The sequence below is a fragment of the Typopeltis vanoorti genome, chromosome 10 (assembly GCF_054136105.1).
Source record: "Typopeltis vanoorti isolate ZY-2024b chromosome 10, IOZ_Tvanoo_1.0, whole genome shotgun sequence".
NCBI classification, from domain to species: Eukaryota; Metazoa; Arthropoda; class Arachnida; order Uropygi; family Thelyphonidae; genus Typopeltis; species Typopeltis vanoorti.
The window spans coordinates 86,011,626-86,032,930 of NC_143558.1; the positions used below are offsets into that span (position 1 = coordinate 86,011,626).

Below are 21,305 nucleotides of genomic sequence, written 5' to 3' on the forward strand. Positions count from 1 at the left end.
TCAGGTTAGTCAAGAGAATCAAATATTTGTCACCAGTTAGTGACAAATATTTTGTGTATCAGTGAATCATCGGTAATTAATGCATCACGAGGCTTCCCGATTAGCTAGCGAATAATCCTACTGCCGCTTACTATGCAGATCGTATCTAGATGCAGTCTGATTATGGCTGTGTTGGGAATATTATAGAAAATACTATTGAAAAATTTCCCTCAAAATTAAAAAGTATTAAAAATAATAAAATATAACTAAAATTATTTTAAAAAATAATAATAACCACAAAAATCTGTAGAGGCACTTCGGGTAATATGGAATACCATCTTGTGTGTAAAACGGTATTCCGTATTACCATTGTAACACTGTCCGAAGATGTCCCCTGTATACGCGACCAAGGCAAATCGTCTCTCACTATATCAAGAACAATCCACTGCATGGTTCCCCTGATCTTCTGCCGGAAAAACAAGAATGCTTAATCGCTTGGAATGTTTTCTGGTTCGGATGGTATTCTTTCTAACTATGCTCAAAATTTGCACTCTAGAAATAAGCCCGCTCCCCCCCCCCCATTCTATATCGTTTGCAGGTTATCATACTTGTACGGCATTTACCAAACACATGGAAGCGAAACTATATTCAGCCTTTCATAAAATAGCGACGTTAAGATAGCTAGCTGTCAGTTATTAAACAACTATCTTTTCGCCTTTATCTCAGTTTTCTGAAAAACAAACTAACTGGTGAAAGTTAAAATAATGTCGTCATGATATCAGGTTAGTCAAATATTTGTCACCAGTTAGTCAAATATCAATATGAATTCCGCCACTATCATTCCACAATAGATCTTATAGTCAACCTTAAGCAGCTTTTGGAACAAACTAGAAAAAAATTGGAAAAAATTGATATGATGGCTTTGGTATTTCCAAAGCTTTAAGATCGGGTTTAAGAGGCTTAAATTCCAAGATACTGTAATGGTGTTCACTACGTGTCATGATGGTTTCCACTCGTCAGATTTCCCATCCAATACCGGAGTTATTAGTGCTCGGGGCGCTATATATTTCTCCTATACATCAATGACATTCTGGCACTAACAACTCCAACTCATAGTTTTGCTGATGGCAACACAATCCACCCCTCTTCATCTTCATTTCACAAACTCTATAGTATTCAATTGATGCAAGCTTCAAGATTTTCATAACCTGTGTCTTAAACACTGATTTTCCTTGTCATTCTTCAATGAGACAAGGATAATCTGGTGAACTTCAGTCCTTCCTTATTTCTCTCCAGAACGATCTTGCTTTACTCTTCCTCACTTTTGATAATACTCAGATTTCCGGCCAAAATCATATTTCTTCTTGGGGTGACTTATTTAGCCTTTCATGGAACAAAACAAACATCACATCCACAGATAGAACGTCATAACGTTCTATCCTATCCGAAAGAGGTACTTAACGACAAAACAATTCGTTTCGGATATCGGTTTTTGATGGGAGCTTAAAATCAATGTAAACACAGCTTACATTGATGTAAGCTGTGTTTACATTGATGTAAACACAGCTTACATCAATGTCTTACGTAACACATTGATGTAAACACAGCTTACATCAATGTCTTACGTAACACATTGATGTAAGCTGTGTTACGCACTTGGATGTGCACAGTATTCCAAGTGCGTAACACAGCTTCTAAGCAAAGCGTGGAAGCTGTGTTACGCATCACACATTTTAATGATTATGCTAGTCATAATCGTTACACCATTGTGCGATTTTGTTTCCTAAATAAAACTGCATTTCATATCCACTACGGATTGTTTTCTTAACTTAGTCCTGCGTAGTCTTAGAGTCGTCATAGTTCGGAAGAACTGCAAAATTTATATTCCAACTTCCGATTTCAGAATGGGGAATAAAATTTTGCAATGGATCAGCTAATTAAAATAATTTTTGTGGATTATATCTTTTTAAATATCTATATATTTAGTACTGTAATGCAGAAAACAAAAATATAACTGCTGAGTAGACAATGCTTAAACTGGAGTGGTTTAAGTACCTGTTCCCGCGCCTGAGTACCCCACTCGATGTTAAAAATAATATTTAACGTTTAGCCATGAATCTTTAATGTTTAAACCAGCTACTCAATAGAGGAATATTAAACGTATCTCATTTTATGACATTCTCTAAGTTCTGTTCTTATACCTGATGTTTGATTGTCCTTTAGAACTCAAGCTGTCGATGAATCACGATTACTTGGCATGCTACCGGAACGTTTGCGTGCTGAAATTGCTATCCACGTTCACCTGGATATTCTTCGCAAGGTAAGTGGTGGTAAATAGAATTCTTTTGTGTAGGTTCAGTGAGTAAATTCAGTAAAATTCTATTTGCAATCAATAATTGAAATTTTAAATGGCGGTTTCTGTTCGCCACAAATATACAAAAAATACACCGAAATAGAAATTGATTATCGCTCAAGGCTCCTAACTGATACCAAACATTAGATTTTTAACTATTAACCAAATTTTTCATATAAATTAAATGCCCGCAGCACTAATTCATCACTTTATCGAAAAAAAAACAGGTATTACATCATTTATTTACGACACAGATACTGAACGAATTATTTAAAACTGGAAACAATAAAATAACCAATTATTAAAGCATAAAAAGAATCAAAATTATGTGTGAAATGAAAGTTTGAATATGTACTGTGCAAAAACTTTCCTGTCACATTTTCTGATTTTACTGTTTCTACCCTTTTAAATAAGTAAATATGTGATTTAACATATTCTTAAGAAACAAACATGCTTTATGTTGTATTGCTGTTCTTCTGGATTTACGACCAGAGTATTACGTGTGTGTTCTTCTGGCCTGTTTTGTGAGATGAAAACCCCGAGTTTCCCGGAGGAAAAAACATTCCACCTTCTTATGAGTCTAACTCACCTTCAACTAAAAAGTTAATTGAAAAGTTCTTATAAAGAACCCCTCTCTCTCTCTCTCTCTCTCTCTCTCTCTCTCTCAGTTCTTTCCAACCAAACGGCATCGTCAATACTGACTGTGCTTACGGAAGCTCCACATGCTTATGTAATTTAGAGAAAAAAGGGAGGTTCACTTTAAACATAGCTGGATCTAAAATAAATCTTTTAGAACAAATCTAAAGTTCCATTCTGATTATTGAACTCAGAACCGAACTTTATTTTGTATAGCCTCTCCTTATAAAGAAGCCTAGTTGTAAGCAATTCAATCCTAGAAGCATATTTTATCTAGTTGATAGGAATCTACTAAATATACTTATTTAAGTTAAGGGATTTTACATCCCATATTGTTTCATAGCCGAATAAGAAACTCAAAGAGTTTCATGCCGAATATAGTAAATATATAAAGTTCGGCGAGTCCAAGCGTAAGCAAATACCTGGATAGCGTTACAACTGACCCTTTAGGGAGTGCAACACTGAGGCAACTCATGGTAAGGGTGGGGCAAGCTCCGATCACTATTCTTGATATTTCCCCATAATGTGAAACCCAGCTCCTGGGAGCTGTTCTACATTATGAGTGAGAGAAGGTCACTACCCATACCGGTTTCGACCTTTGAGGTCTCATCAGTGAGTAGGTAGACCTAGAAATACCAAGTTTGTAGCATACAGAACTTACATATACCCTACTATGAGAATTGCAAAGAAGGCGTCCTAATAAATTATTAATTATATGAAGAGCCAAAGGTTTCAATTCGGCGACATATAAAGTTAGATTATGTCGCCTAATTGAAGCCATTGGCTCTTCATATAACTACTAAATAATATATATATATATATAAAAGAAAACGGAACAGCAAGAGTGTTCCGCTTGCTCCCTGTTTGAAGAATATGCAACTTTCTTTTAGCGAACTTCTGAAAATCGGTGAATAGATGGTTTCCATCCTTCGTAAGTTTATTTATGATCAATGCAATCTCCCCACATACGTTTACACATTGAAGTATCAAAGCTACCGGTTCATTGCTGTATAAGGTAATAATGACACAGCAATTCCAGCGCATAGTTTATTTAGTGAGAATAAAAGAAACCTGTAATTCAACAAAGAAAAGTCGTATACAAAGCTTATATAAAGAACGCCTCCCAAGCCTAAATACTATCCCCTTTTATGCTTGGATATGTTCTGCAGCAATAGTAAGGTGCGAATTTCACACACGTTAGGGGTATGTGAAATAATATATGTATTCTTTGCATTTCATACACGCTCGCATTCATTTTCACAGAACTTGTTCATTTAGCTACGAGTCCATAGAATGTATAGACAGAGAAACTTAATCCGGGAACCCTTCTCTCGAAAGAAACATGGCATTTTCTCAGGCTACTCCAGGCGGTAGCACGGTAGTGATTGTTTTACATTGAGGATGAAATCCATCTACCCTCAAGACTTACAAACTACACGGAAGCGAGACTCGAATGTACAACTTGTGGGATGCAAAACAGACTATTTGCCCACCGACTGCTCAACTGTAATCTAGTTAACGGCAATGATTTAGCATGCTGCTAGCGAGATTAAATGGATGCAGACAACAAACTGGATATCTATAGCAGCGTTTCTTAAAAGTATGGTCCACGGACCCATGGGATCCTCGAGACCCTTTGGGGGGGGGGGGATCCGCGAGGTCAAAACTATTTAATAATAATAATTATAATAATAACAAGACGTTACAGTATTTGCCTTTTCACTTTCAATATGTCAATCTGAGTGTACAGTGGAATGTTCTTCATATACTCCAAACAAAACATCTCAAAAGATGGAATGCAGAAACAGATAAGAATCCCGCTGTCTTTTATTAAGCCAGACAGTGAAGAGATTTGCAAAAATGCAAAACAATGCCGGTCTTCTCACTATTTTTTTTTTGCTGAGAAAATATAATTTTTTTAATAAAAAAAAATATGTTATTTATGTTAACATGTAATGAGCTTATTATTGTTATTTTTAAGTGCATTAATAAATAAATATTTTTTTAAAATCTCACTTTTAAATTCTAATGCGGTAAATATCGATAGATATTAACCCACATAAACAAAAACTCTTTTGGGGTTCTCAATAACTATTAAGAGTGTAAAGTCCTGAGACCATAAAAGTTTGAGAACCGCTGATCTATAGTGTTGCCTTTAGTATCCATAAAGTCTGTATAGTGACGCTTTACAGACGTTATCGACTTCGGTTTAAGAAAGTCAATCTGATTTCAATACAATGGCCTGCTGTGACTAATTCTTTTCTGAGTCATGCAACAAACTTTCAAAATATAACTGAGAGAATCCCACTGGATACCTTGAGATTATTTTTCTTCTCGCCGCATTGGGAGATTTTATGCATTTATGGTAATTAATTATGCATTGTTAACCGCAAAACTAACTCTTAAACAGTACCGATAATTACAATCACAAGTTTCTTCTTATAATTGAAGATATCATTATTAGGAATTATTAGGAATAAAGATTGTAATTATCAGAGCACAACTATTTTAAGGAACCAAAAAAAAAAAAAAAATGAAGCGCTAACATAATAATAATAATAATAATAATAAAAGCACATCGTGTCTGTCAGTACAAGTAAATCTGGTTCTTGAAAGTTTAGAGATCTCCATATGGCATTTTTAATCTTTTTTTTTTTTTCTCATTCCAGGTAAGGATCTTCGAGCAATGTGAACACAACTTTTTGAGCGAACTGGTTCTGAAATTACGTTCCCAGATATATTCTCCTGGAGATTATATTTGTAAGGCTGGAGAAACAGGTGAGTTCTGTTTAGTGGAATTATTTCTTTTAAGGAATTCTCACTGAAGGAAGGGAAAGGGTAATGTACGGCTGCGCAGATCGTAAAGGCCCAACATAAATCTCAAAATTGATATTCATTAGAGACGCTGGTGAATTATACATTTCATTATAAATATTAAAATTATAGAGTAAAGAATACGTTGAAACCAGAGATTACTTTATATTTCATAGAGTGCTTTGCTATTGGTAATACAAATTTGAAGAACATTAAAAAAAAAAAAACATTGTTGCCGAAAGCCTGTAAGCAACTTAAGTGCTTACGTTCAGGTGTCCCGATACGTTTGGAAATATAATGCAGTTAGAATCTAGAAGAGTTCCGTTTCGACAGTGTGTCGTTTTCGGAGCTCGTGGGGGAAGTCAGAGACTTCCCCGCACGAGCTCCGAAAACGACACACTGTTGGAACGGCTCACGCCTCGTTGATCCTATCGCATCATATCCTCCCTCCCAAAAAATTCTCTGCCCATCCTAATAAAAAAAAAAAAAACTGGTTTTTAAAAGTTCGCATACCTCCTGCCTCACCAATAATTCTCCCACATCTCTCTATCCCCACATTTTCGATCCCCTTCCTTTCAGTCATACTTCAACAGCAGATGAATGTATATCGCCATACGCCGGATGCCACTGAATAAGGAGACAACCACAACATCCTACAAAGGTATGTCCGAATTATCCTTCCTATATATTTTTCATATATCTGTCTATAAAACATCAGCAATGCCCTAAAAATTAAGTAAAAAGCCAATGACATTATAAAAAAAGGTACTCCTAAACGAAAGTAGGCTAAATGGGCATAAAAATAATAGATTTTTGGATGTTGTCGTTCAAGGTGATAGAGAAATGTGTCTCTTCGTAAGCCACGTAGCCAAATGAGAATGCATCAACAATGTATCTTAACCAGATAGCAGGTTAAGAATAGCATGCTTTCAAAATGTTCCATGTAGAAACTATTCCTGCTCTCTGTTTGTATATTTTGTTCTTCGAAATGCAGTGACCATCATGATATTAGTATGAAAATTATTTTTAATTACTGATAAGAAGTTAGCGGAATACTGTGAATACAGAAGTGATGTCAAAAACTGACCAATATCAGTACTTAAGGTGAGTACTTCAGTACTACTTAAGATTAAATTTCTGATCAAAATGGGTAATATTTTTTTTTATAGAAGAGGTATGGGCGTAAGGAGAGGTAAGGAGATTAAAGATTTTGGTTAATCTGCAGAAGGAAGAACTTGGCAATATTTACTGTAGGTTGGAGAGAGTTATTAAATATACGGATTTTTGATAATCCGTTTATCCGGGGGGGGGGGAAGGCTTGGAAACCAAAAGGGTTAGTATTTTTATTAATTCACTAGGCAAGGAAGTTGCCTTTGAGTAACATTTTTGATATTTTTTTCTTCTGGAAGTGAGTAGAGTCGTAATCTGAAAGTCTGCAAGCAGTTTAATTTCTAAGCAACGCGTTCATTTTTTCCTTGTTTTTCAGTAGTACTGAAAAGCGACATTGCCCTCATTCGCTCTCGTAAGGACTTTTTTTTTTTTTTTTAAGTAAACTATAAAGAGCGAAGAATGATTTGTTAGAGATATTTTTTTTTTTTTTTTGAAGGGGTGCTCACACGTAAATGTTAGCTATAACTTATTGTTGGCAATATGAAAACCAGTTGTTCACTAGACGCTGCATTTTTTATTTGATTTGGTGTTTAAGGTAGGAACTTCAAGAAGGGCTACTGTGAAATTGTTGCCTAGGCTAACTGATATCCTTACACAAGCTTCGTAATCTAAAAGAAATCCAACAACTTCCTGCACTGTATAGTTTACATACAGATACAAAAAATCATTTAGATCCCTGGTTTAATCATAAGAAATAGATTCATTATTACTGTTAAGGTCAGTACGGGCCTAGTAAACCATGTCATGGCACCTTGCACAGATTTAAATGGGGGGGGGGAACTACTACTCGTCACTACAAGTACAAACATGAGACTTTTTTTAATCATCAGTAGCATATCTTAAAAACCAATTCGACATGGTTTTCTGTTGAAAAATCTCAAGATATGGGAAATTGTTATTCTTAGACCTTCCGCCCAGCAATCAAAGTTATTTCCCAATGCCCATAGAGTGTACCTTTAATCACTTCCACTTTTTAGTGTGTGTGTGTGTGTGTGTGTGTTACTTGTGAGCACACTATCATTCTTATATTGCATCTTCAATAATGTCTCGATACAAATAACAGAGGCGAAATATTGTCATTAATGCATTATTTAATCCATTCCTGGTGCTGTCTTCATTCTACTCACCTCTCTTAAATTTTGTCTTATCCCCTGCTCCATGCATGTGCAACCATGTGCAGTTTGACTACTATAGTTTCTTCCTCTATATTAATATAAATTTGCATATATTTTCAGAATAATCATACTTTTTTAAATTAAGATCAAGGAGCAATCACCAACCTTATGTCAATGTGAACAAAAAATTCGTTCGAATAGATTAAATATCGTGCAAGTATTTAACCAATCATCATTACATATGGGAGATGAATTTTACTACTACACTAGCGAGACATATTTTAACAATTTTTTAAATTAATATTTCAGTTTTTGTTACTATAATGTGTCCTGCAGTCATTAATGTGTTATTTCTTTATTTCATTCTCATCAAGGTAGGGAAATGTATATCATCAACCACGGGAAAGTGGAGGTAAGTTGTCTTCTGCTTATACATGCTGTTAAATGCCAACCGCACTTCCCAACGAAAACCCTACAATAAAAATCTGATTTTCATTGAATTCTGCTTATAATACAACGTAAAATATAACATTCTACATGAAATTATAGTAATGCTCAATGAATATTAACTATAATTGTTCAGTGTTTAACATTTAGGTACGCAAAGGAATAAAACAATTCAATCCTAAAATAAGTACCTTGATGGTTATATATATCCCCCCCCCCAATAACACTTTCCTTTTTCGTATGTTTGAAAACAGTGCATACATTTATTATTTATGTATTTATTTTCGAATATTTATATTTATGTTAATATATCAGAAACAAACATGTTTCTGATCATTAAAATAAATATAAATATATAAAATTAATCACTTTAATTTCCATAATAGATGAGAAATTATGAAATACAGAGGGCATGGAAATGCCAATAAATTTCATGAAACGGTATTTCTTTTAGGACATTGCTGTATTTGATTATAAACACAAAGGACTGCATTTTTATTTTGTAGTCTATGCAGTCTTACCATTAGTTTCACCAAAAGTAACAGACGAGAAACTCGGAGACACAAATAAAAAGGAAAAAGCAACCGCCATTGTTCACTGGCGGTTTGCTGACGGTTTATCGTTGCCAGTGCAGAAGAATAGCGGAGTGACTCAGAATTTAGAATATCTCGAATTTAGCTAATAACGTAATAAATAACGATTACACCATACACTTCAGGAAAGTAACACAGAAGGCAGAATTTGACCAACAGCTGAACAGTAATTGAAGTTTCAACATTTTCATAGTAGGAATATCCTTTGGTGCGACCTGTAGCATTATCTTTTACTAAAGCGAAAGCTATAAATGGAACTAAACAGTTCCTATTATCAGCTCCAGGATGGATGATTTAATGAAGCACTGTTGAAATCAAGAAGAAGCAGTTAATGGTCACAACCGAAGAATACGCTACATATGAATCGCTAAATTAAATTAGATTAAAAATTACTTATAAATGATAATTTACCGTCAATATCAATATGGCGATCGAGTTCAAAGCAAGCTTCTTCGGGTAAGCTTTCGAAATAGCTACAGGAATTATTTTACAAGAATATCAAAGTTATTTAAAACTGCAATAGTACTTTTCTGGGTTTGTGTAGCGAGTATGACTTGTGTTTATATACAGTATATTTCCGGAATGAAAAAGAAAAAAAAAAAAAGAAAGAAAGATGGATGGGATCAAGTTCGTCGCTGTTTTAGAACTGTTCTTTTTGCCGAACTTCTGCGAAAAAATTATGCCCAAATTTTCATTTTGAATTAATTTTAAGATATCTATAATATTTAGTTTTTCTGCTGTCATTTCGAACTTTAAATAGCTATTGTTGCATACCCATCACAATCACTTGTCAATATATTAATTTGTTCGAAGTCCAGACGATTATCAGGATTAACATGTTCTCTGCCTTGAAACAAATATTTGGCCCGATTAAGGATAAGAAGTTAGGGCGGTGTCATCTCCATAACACATGGGTTAGTATTTCAAAACCTTATTTTACCTTTTTTCACTAAAAACGGATTCTCTGTTTCAGATATTTGCCATTCATCTCTGTGAACACATCAAACACCGTCTAAATATGCAGCTGGCCGCCAATAATAATTGCACCCAATGTACCCCGTTATTTTATTACGGACCTCGCAATGAATGGTGACAAGATAAATTTTTGGCCACACGCCAAATGAAAATATTCACGATTTAGCTGTTACTCCTAGTGAAACCAACTGTAATACTAAGTAAATCTCATTCTTTCTGGTGCGTTACTTATTTTATGTGGTCAGCTTCGAAAAAGAAAACTTATTAACCTGTACCATTGCATGACATGATGATACTATTTCATACATTATAAAAGGGCTTTTCACCCAAAGGTGAAATAGCAGGTCTGTGAGAGGGTTTTTCCTCTCTTAAACTATGTTCCAGAGAACAAATACGCAGTTTACAGACATCACACTTGCCTAGACTTAGTTTCTTAGGTGCATTTAATGTGCACCTAAGAAACTTAGTTTCTTTAATGTGCATTTAATCATTAATAATACTGTCTTTTTTTCTTTTCTTTTTTTTTAAAATCCTAAATTGCTTTTACGATTCCAAAAGTAGAAAATCGGTCTCATGCATGAATGTTGGTCTTTCTGTCAAGTGTTTTGCTGAATATAAATTCATCAGTTTCTTTCGAGCATCACTCAATTTTTGAAGTTGCATTGAATGCAATAGAGAGGATGCCGTGGCCCTTAATTGAAAAGATCCCGTTTGAAATCCTGTAAAGAACGCGAAGATTTTTCTGGGTATTTTCCACTGATGACTAAGTTATACGATTTTTTTTCAACTGGATGTGAGAAGTTTTAATTCTTGTAAATTCAGAGAGTTTCTCGGAGTAACCAGATTAGCTATACTGAGACCACTCATAACTCGTACGTCTGAGAACAGACATAAAACCACTGATGCTTTATGACAGTAGTTTTCTCGCAAGTAATTCTTAACTCAATTTCCCCTTCGTCGTGTCAATATTATTTAAAAAATGCAGGACTTCATGCATTTTCTATTATGGATTCAGAATTGATGATCTCGAAACATCTTAATAAATAACCAAACGAACTGTATTTGCTGTTTCCTTTGATTTCTTTGCCAGAAAGAGATCAGAAGAATCTTGATTTCTCCTTTCTCCTCTTGTATATTGAAATTTTGTTTCTTGTCTGACAATTCCTGATCTCTGCCATTCAGTTTTACTCGTATTTATATTACTTTGACTCTTTTTACGCGCATTTTTGTTATTTCGCCTGAAAATGCTTTTCCAAATAGGTGTTTGTTTGAAATGTATATTTTTATAAAGCATTAAAAGATGACATGTTTATGAACTCATATATTGTTTTCTTCATTTGTTCCCAGGTAATGGTAGTAAATCCTGTAAATGGAGAAGAAACAGTAGTAGCGGTATTATCAAAAGGCAATTATTTTGGTGAAATTAGTTTGTTAAAGTTGGATGGCGTTCAGAACAGGTAAGTCTAGAAAAATAAATACTATTCTATGCCATCAAAAAGTGTACATGTGTATGTATGCACTCGCGCGCGTACGTTTCATTTTCTTTTTATTAAAGGGCTTTAAAATTTTCATCTGCAGTTAACATGTTTAAAGTTTTCAAAGATATATACTGTGTATATCAATGTTATCATCTTATTCCGCTGTTCTGCACTATAAATGTTTAGTTACATACGTACTCATGAACGGCAAAGTCGACATCCTTCTATATACTTTACATACAAAATTTCAGAGAAATTACGTTCTTTTCCTCATACACAAAAGTATTAAAACGAAAGGAGGTCTGCATATGAAACACAAATCATCTAATAGCGAATCAACGACTTCCTAGTGCGAGTATGGGACAAGTTTTTAACAACAACAAAAGCGTGTAATTTCACAATAAATTTTAGCAAGAGTAAATGCGAGAAACGTTGAATAATATTTAACGAAAGGAGAAGAAAGTAAACGAGTATTGTGTACTCTGCGTAAAATATAAAGATAGTACAATATACGAGAATTTTCAAAATATGACGCCAGATAATCAAGTATTTCTCTTCAACAACCAAGCTGAAAATCACATTGCTTGCCAGAGTTATAAGCAGAATAGAGAGACACTTGTATATATATATAAATCAGGTGTAGAATAGACGAAGGGATGTAATTTAAGTAAAGAGCAGTAGTATGCGAAAAGCTGGCAAGATGATTTACTGCAGGGATGCCGAACAACGAAATCCTGCTATCCGAAGTCTTTGAAGCTTGGTTAGATGGACCACAGGAGAATTTTGAAAACTGATAAGTGTGTATGCATCCGTAGTTTAAACTTTTCCTGGGTTTCGAGGTGGGATGGCATTCCCATCTACGCCAACACAAGCGCTGACTTTGTGTAATTATGAAAGATATTTTCATTCTTGGAACTTTTTGTAAGGCCTAATGTTGTACAAATTAAATGTGGGTTATAAACTCCGTTTATATTTTTTAAAAATGTTTTATGATTTGATCTCTTTGTAACCTCAAGAAATCTATTTTATTCATTTATTTGAACATGTTATAAATGAAAAAAAATTGTTTATTTAATAAATGAACTTCTGTTTTGTAGTAAATGAAGATAAACGTTTAGATTTGATTTTATCCAGTTTCTATGATAATAATACCAGAGTGATTTTAACAAATTGAAGCAATCATCTTTGTGAATTTCAGAAGGACGGCAAATGTGAGATCGGTAGGTTACTCTGAGCTTCTCTGTCTGTCCAGGAAAGATTTAATGGGCGTAAGTATTGTCATGACGTTCTGCCAAGCAAAATGAATATTATATTAATTTTTTTCTATTTTTATTATTATATTATAAAATTATGCTATAATAATTCTCCTCAGTCTCTCTTTAATTTAAATGTTAATCCTGATTGTATGAACTAATTGTTCTATAATGCATACTCACAGTTTTTAATGTATTTTTAATTAAACAAATTAATCTACCTTCCACCTACAACATTTACATATTTCGGTCTCGAAGTTATTCCACAACACTTAGTGAAGACAATTTCATAAATTTGGTGTAAAAAATCCTAACTGTAAAAATAACGAGCTCTTTATATTACACCTGTCTTCTTCATTGTCTTTGTATTACACCCCTAATAGGTACAAGTTGAGCCTGGACCTACCTAAATTATCCTAGAAAATAATGAAGCGCGTATCTCAAGACTAATTTGTCTGTAATGTTCCAGTTTTTAAATTTGGTTAAAACTATCTTTAAACTTATGGGTAGATGCTAGAATTTGTTGATCTGCAAAGTAATGGTTGTCCTATTCATCGGCCTGGGATCTAGGAAGCTGAAAACTCTTATCCCTTAAAATTTTTAGCGCGACATCCCTCTCTATACTTGCCAAACTGCACCTATGGAAGCGAGCATTACTGAAATATACAAATTCTATGAAAGGGTGATAGTTTTCCATGAAAGTGATAAAATTTCAGCATGAAATGCTAAATAGAAATGGAAATAGAAAACAAAAAATAAATAAATATCCAAAATACCCTTTTAGAAGACTGAACCAGATAATTTACTTCTTTATTGTACTCGATAAATACAAGCGCAGAAGCAATCTTCTATTAGCATTATAAATTCTGGACTGACAAGAGTAAAACCTCTTGATCACGCTTACTAATCTAGCTAGTACAATGGCGAAGTTATCCAACTCATGTAATAAGTACAACCGACTCTATTTTCATCAGTATGGAATAATTAATTTGGAAGCGCACGAAAGCAAATATGTCGTCATGCCAAATGAGAGGAAAATTTTAATTCCATCACATAAACAGAACATACGAGATCATAATATTTACAGCTTGATTAGGAAATGCAAAAATTCAAATGAAATAATTAGTAAAACGGATTAACATAAACCTAATTTAGCATTTTAAATATCAACCACAAATACGAAAGGATGCAAAACCTGTTGCATATCATGTGCGGAAAAGGAGAAGAAAGAATGAACTGTTGGTATGTTTTTATTTATTTTATTTTATTTATTTTTAAGCGCGGTTGTCGTGTTTAGGAAAACGGCGAGGAAGACTATCCAAAGGAATATATGCAGACGGGACGAAAGAAAAGGAGAAGATAGTTGGGTATGTTTGAAATTTGACAGTAAAGATGTTGACCATCCTTTGCAATGATTGGACTATAGGCCATAACAGCGGTTTGATAAGTAAGCGTTTGTGCCACACTCGCTCAAATGTCCTGAAAATGTTTAAGAGCGACCACATGACTTTCACCGACTTTTTTTCATTTCCTTCTCCAAAGATGGATGATGTAAATCAGATCCGCTGTGGGCCAAGTGTGCAGGAATCCATACTGGAGATTACTGATTAATTGGTAGTACTGATTAATTTCCCCGTAGCGAAAAAGTCATTCGACTTTATGGTTTTTTTTTTTCTTTTCGAGAATCGAGGTGAGGAGAAAGGAACAATAGCTTGATGACTGGTTTTTATTTCCTTTATTTGGAATGAATTGCATAGGATTGTTTCCATGCTACTGGAGATGGATACTGGATAGATGTCGGACTCACCAGAATTATTCAAGGAAACTATTCCTCTTTTTTCCAGAAATATACGACATATAGGGAAATTATGGCATTTAATAGTGTTCACGAAATATGCAACAGCTCATGAACCACAACGATCATAGAAACCAGACTCGGTTGCTTTTCCTGGAGTTTTTATTTATTTATTTTTGATGTGGTTCCCACCCATGAAAGGTTAATTTCTAAACCTAATAGTACATTCGTACTGTGCGCGGGCTAAGGATATTTTTCGATTTGTATTGAATTTATATTTTTGTATATTTTTTACATAGTCCTGAAAGCCTGTTCTAGAGACCGAACATGAAACTTATTCAAGCCATTTCAAGCCTCCAATAAGTGGGATGGTCGTGGTCTCACACCGAGAGATGAAATTCATCTAAATCTTCCACCTAAAGACAATCACAAACATCCATCCCCACGACGGGATTCGAACCCACGACCTGTCGGTTGGAGAGCGGATACGATAACCACTCGGTCAACAAGAGTGGCAAGTTCAAGAATAGTTCTCTTTTTCCAGAAGAAAATTGTCTGTGTTCCTTTAAGCACATTTTAAAGAAATACAATCAGAATACAGTTTAAAGGAACGGAATACCTCTTAATGGAATATAACATTTTACATATCTTGAAATATAAATCAAAATTCTTCTGAACAACAAACTTAAAGCCCATAATTGATTAACTAATGCTGATTTCCACTGTCTTGCAGGTTCTCGTTGAATATCCAGAGGCGAAAGCTTTGTTGGAATATCAAGCCAAAGAAAGGTATGTATGTCGGAAATCGTAAGATTATTTTTGACCTTGGAAATTTGGTTTTCACTTTTTTATATATATATTATATATATACACATATAATTTTTTTTTATCAGAGACCAACGTTAGTGGGATCTTATCCTAGAGTATTATAACATGAAAATATTTATAAACACTTTATAATCAAGAATATGTTTCACGTTCGTGGCCTATATACATTCCACACCACCAAATCCATCCCCATAAGAGCATGCTAAAATACTTGCTGTAGGAGAGTGGTTGTTCCTCCATCAATCTTGAAGGATACATTTTCAATTGATGGACGCCAAAAAAAATTCCATTGAACAGGAAGAATCAATATATTAACATTGGTTTACAGGCCACGGAGTTAGTTTTAAATTCCCTGTATCTTTCAATACAACCAAACTAATTATAAATGATATATTGACTTTTTTGCAATTACAATAATTAGCGTGCTTATGATTACAATAACAAAAAATGAAATAATTCAATAATTTAATTATTTTGATATACACGCTATTTGATGAGAAAGCGTGGGATTATCAATAAAAATGAACTTGAGTAGTATCCCAATAGTTTGAGGAATCATAGAAAGTGGTTTCTCTAAATTAATCTTTATCTTCATTTTAGGATGCGAACGAACATCACAGCTAAACAGACGTCCAATGTCGACTCATTCCTTGAGACATCTGAACAAAGCACAGGACCCAAAGAAAATTTACAGCGTGAGTATATTCAGTCTTCATATGATTATTTCCTTATTAAGTGAAAGCAGTTTCTGTTGTAAAAGATATAAGTTTTCATTACAAAATCTCTTGGAGATTCTACATCTCTCTCTGACGAAATTAAAGAACAATGCAACCCTTAGGAAGAGAGAAAAACCTACATTTTTGAAGCCAACTTTGTCGTTATAGTTCTATAACAAGCACGTGTAGTTGAATTTGCCTTTAGTTTAGGAATAAGACAAAGACTTTCAATTTTCACGAATTTAAAATCAAGTTTGATTAAAAGAACACTTCAGTTTTACACAAAATTCGAAGAATCATTACTCAGACATTGCAATAAAGGTTAAAAAATAATGTGCAGGTTTTCTATCTTTTCTGTAATTGCAATCCAACAGAAAAGAAGTAATATGCGGGAGTTGCAAAATGAATTGATACGATGATAAAATGAAGTCAGGTTAATAGATGTTGTTTCAATCGGCGACTACAGGTTTACAAGCTTTACTGGGTGGAAGTCATAAAAATATTATTTTTATCATATTCAGTTCTGAAAAATATTTTATGCATTTTTATTGTTTAAATCGCAAATAAGACAAATTGCAAATGTGTGGTGAAAGAAATATGCTGGAAAAAAAAAATTCTAAAACATCAACTTCGATTAACAGGAAAATGCTTGTGATCTTTGTTCCTTGAGTCATGCAACAGCCGTGAGTTTATTTGCATAGCAGTAATAGCGTTAAAGGAGAGAAAATAACTATTACATAAGTAAATAAAAATGGCTGCGCACAAATGTAAATAACGATTACCTTCAAACGTTGCCTTATTTGTCTATACGACTTTATTCCTATCAACAATTTTGCTAGTCTTTTGGTTTAAATCATATTAGAAGTCGAAAAAAGTCATTTACAATGTGCATCGAAGCGAAAACAATTTCCTTTCAGAACAGTTCAGGTCAGATAAACTGTTAATCAGGATTAACAGTTTATCACCATTTCGTTGTGTCACATTAGCGAACAGATTCTATAAAGAAATGTATAGAATCAGCGATTTTCATTTCCCTGATACTATTTCAGAATGGGGACGCGATTTTGCAACGGCCTGGTTGGCCGAGTGATCAGTGTATTCGCTCTCCAGCCAAGAGGCTGAGGATTCGAATCACGCCAGGGGAAAGGGCGTTTGTAATTGTTCTACTAATTCTTTGTGGAAAGGGCATCTACGCCCCTAGCACTTCTTCTAGCAGAAGGCTCCCCTCCCAAAGCAGCCCATTGAAGTACGGGAGTAACTATTCGGCGTCAAAATGACTTTATATGTTAACAACTAACTAACTAACGAGTTTTTGCACAGACGGTTCTTCGGTAATCTTCACAGAACGTCGCAGATGAAAATAAAAACTGCTAACGAAAAATCAGCGACTGCAAAAGATAATTTTCTTGCAAGAGGGAATTCTATTTTATGACGTTCTGTGTCTTGATTACTAGTTTTTATTTTTATTTTTAAAGACTACTTCAGGTAAACAAAGGAGATAACAGGTACTTAATTATTTTTTACTTACAGGTGAAGATATCAGCGAAATTAGGGCTTTAATTGAAGATCTTCGTATCAGGCAGACAACTGTAAGTATACCTATCAATATGCATGTATGCATTTTTCCCCCCCACCATTTCACAATTAGAAGAAAAACTGTTAATGAACTTTATTGTTCTTTAGGGACCAGAGAGCCAAATAAAGGGATTAACCACTAAGGTATGTGCAACATTTATCAATCTGTGTTTAAGCATCTTAGTAGACCAAATTATTACTGAGACACATTAACATTCTTCAAGGAAATTTGGGATCGAACATATTATAAACAACTAGGGCAACAGTTTGCAACTCATTAATAATCGTATTAATATATCGCCGTGATGCTTTAGTATGTCTACATAGTTGCAACTTAACATTTTTTCCCTAAACAAGGCGTCTAAAAAGTTGATCATTTGATCAGCTGGACGTTCATTGTTCTAGAAAGAAAAGTATGTTGAAAAACTGGAAGATAAAGGATGCCCATACCAGTTAGGAAAACAGTACTAAAGTTCATCTTTAAAATATCCTTTAGACATTATGGAATTAGTACCTTTTGAGCATTATGACTGTGAAATATTGATATAATTAGTAAGTGCGAAATCAGAAGAGGGAGAAGTATTCAAAAGACCACAGCATCATTCTGTGCTTTAAAGAGCTGAAAATTATCTTCTTCTTCTTATTATTATTATAACCGAGAGCAGAGAAGCGCCTCCATAGCTCAGTTGATATTGACGGCGACCTTTTACTGGAAAGACTTCTCAAGTGAAGGTGCTACCGCTCTCATATGGAGGTGGAAGGATTTTCTTCTTGGGAAACTCGACTTTTTCATTCTGCAAAAGATAAACAGCCCAGAGGGATACACGCATATTGACAGACATAGAAGAAAATGCAGGCAGGATTAATTGTCCTATGACAAGTAGTAATCAGGTTTCTAAGAAGCTAAAAGTACTTGTCCGTTACAGGGCACGCTTAACTCAAAAGGGAAGATGAGATAAGAGTTAGTTTTCAAAGCATAAAATACCAAGATGGCCTCCATCTCTCCCCAAAGCCTTAGATTAAGGTGAAACGTTTTTATTTTTTGTCATTAGGTCTGAGTTATTTTAAGCACTTCGATTATATACCAGCATCAAATTGGAGGGAAAAAAGAGAGAGGCTTTATGAAAACATTTTCAGCTGTAAATAACATTTGATGATAATCACTGGCTGGTGTAACGAAATACATATTTCGTTTATTGTGGCAATATAAACAGCCAGGAACTAATGTGTTCAATTTGTGGTATCCTGATATTAAATTAGTTTAGTTAAATAGTATCAGCGAAATTCCTCTAGTTAAATCCATTTGATTTGGCTCATTTTCTTTACGAAAAGTCTTATTTTCTAAATTCACGTTTCGTATTATTACTCGTATTACGTACTTTTTTTTTTTTGTCACATCATTTTGTATCGTACTGTTGTTTATTAGAGAGGAACAGAAATACAGCACAAAGACGAAACCAGTAAGATTAAATTAAACGATGTTGTTTGTCCTTTTAATGTAGAGTGTTTCGGCTGAGAGGCAGTATAAACTATTCTTAAGGGATAACTCTACTAACCCATTTATTATTTTTTGGTTATTAACCACAACTTATTTGCTCATTTTTAAAAAATTCAAAATGCCACTTTTTAACGAGTATTTTTTATATTTTTTGGTACAATTTAAATAAGTGGAAAATTATATTTTTCTCGATTGAATTGCTAAATCTTAATCTTCATTGCTTCGAAATCATGTGAGTTATCCGAGTTATTTTGAGCTTCAGACGAAGCAACTCGACTGTTTCGGTCAATGTTCAGGTTGGTTAATCGCACGTGTTCATCTGTCCAGTTTTGTTTTCTCTATTTTGCAGCATGTAAAACCAAAATCGACAAAGAACACGAGCTCGAAATCTTTGCTGGAGCCAACTTATTATAAGATTTCCAAAAAAGGCAGTAAAAGAAATCTTATTATGTCTTTCAAGTCTCACAATTTAATTTTAACACTTCTTGAATGTTACCTTCTAGAAATATCTTTCACAATCCCTATGGAGATCTTAGTTTTCGAGTTGAATTCTTTAATTTTTTTTTTTCGCCATAATATATTAGCCCTGAAAGTAAGCCCTTTTTTGTAGACTGAAGAATTAATACTCAAATAATTTTAATAGGGTTTCTGCAATGGAAAAAGTAGGACTATTATATGTTCATTTCCAAATTTTGTGGGCTAACAGATAACCCGAATTTAAACATCAAAGAACATCAGGGTAAGATTTTCTATGGTTTCCTTAAAAATATTATTTTATAGTTCGCAAACCGTTCAGGTTGAGATCTCAACAAGGCACTTCAGATCTCAACTTGAACGGTTCAGACTGTTCAGCTATCTCAAGTCTAAAACTTGTTACCAATTTCTACAATATCAGTTTTTAAGCTTCAGATGATTGATTTTGATTGAGATATCGTATTTTTTCCATAATAATCAGTTATTAAATCTCAAATTCTAATTTCTTAATTTTCACTATTTTCAAAATATGAAGTTTATTTATTTATTTATTTATTTGTTATTTAGATATAGCGTCATTCAATCAGAATTCATTTTTACAATGGTTTAAAAACGCATAAAAAGACATGCACTAAAAGTATTTGTGTGTATTTCAGTGTAAGCACCTGAGCTATCAAATTGAGCAAAGAAACTTGGATCTCCGAAAAGCAAAGCGTAGGATAGAAGATTTGGAAAAGACTTTGTTGACTCTCAGCGATAAGGGACTAGCAAGGCTTCATATTCTTGAACAGAGCTTCGACTTAGAAGAAAAGATGAACCACAATATTCAAGAAAACAATTTCTTACCGGAGATGGAAAATGGCGAAGAACCTGTTATTAATAATTGTTCACCAGGTGGAGACGACCGCCAGCAGACCTCTCGTACAAATAATTCTCTTGATTTGCAACTAGACACTCTTCAAGAAGAAAGAGAACCGAGACTGCGGGATGAGTATGGAGATGACGACTTGGTCATGTCCGAGACCAAACTCATTGAATCCCTAACTGACACTCGCGTCACTCCAGACGACGCCGTTTTCTCTTCTCTGTTACTACCAAGTCATAGGTCGCAGCTGAGTTCCACAGCAAGTTACGCATCTGAGTTGTCCAATTCAACATACAGCAGCCGTCACAGTAAAAGCGGGGAATTCAGCGAGAGTGATGACAATGGCTGGAAACACTGATCCAATGACCAGCCATTTGTGAGATAAGGTTCACAATGCATTTCGACATTTGTTTCCCATCTATATTTAAGAAACGTAGTTGATAAAAATAATGACTGGTGGATGGTATCAAATGATTCTCCGTCTTACTGTAGGATGAAATAATGTGCTATACGGTTTCAGAATCCGACAATCAACTCTTAGATTGTTTACAAAGACTCGAAACTGAATTGATCAGAACGCATATTTGACTTTTTTTTTTTTTTTAAGCTGGGAAGAGGTCATTTCAACTTCCGGAAGAATTCAGTGTTGGTACGAAGCAAGTTATTCGTGTCGCTTTCCATTGCCAACTGAAACGTGTAGACATCACCTTAAATATGTTATCTTTCTTTTTCTTTTTCATT

The 21,305-nt window shown here is 34.2% G+C and overlaps 1 protein-coding gene across 1 annotated transcript; it reads left to right on the forward strand.

Moving 5' to 3' along the window:
* The first annotated feature begins 2,230 nt into the window (after nucleotides 1–2,230).
* LOC150102563 (uncharacterized) lies at nucleotides 2,231–20,963 on the forward strand. Its single transcript, XM_090399499.1, has 10 exons — nucleotides 2,231–2,299; nucleotides 5,638–5,746; nucleotides 8,442–8,479; nucleotides 11,430–11,539; nucleotides 12,759–12,828; nucleotides 15,342–15,397; nucleotides 16,037–16,131; nucleotides 17,683–17,741; nucleotides 17,836–17,871; nucleotides 20,356–20,963. The coding sequence occupies exons 1-10, from the start codon at nucleotides 2,237–2,239 to the stop codon at nucleotides 20,920–20,922; spliced, it is 1,203 nt and encodes a 400-aa protein (XP_090255625.1). The 5' UTR covers nucleotides 2,231–2,236; the 3' UTR covers nucleotides 20,923–20,963.
* Nucleotides 20,964–21,305: the final 342 nt, after the last annotated feature.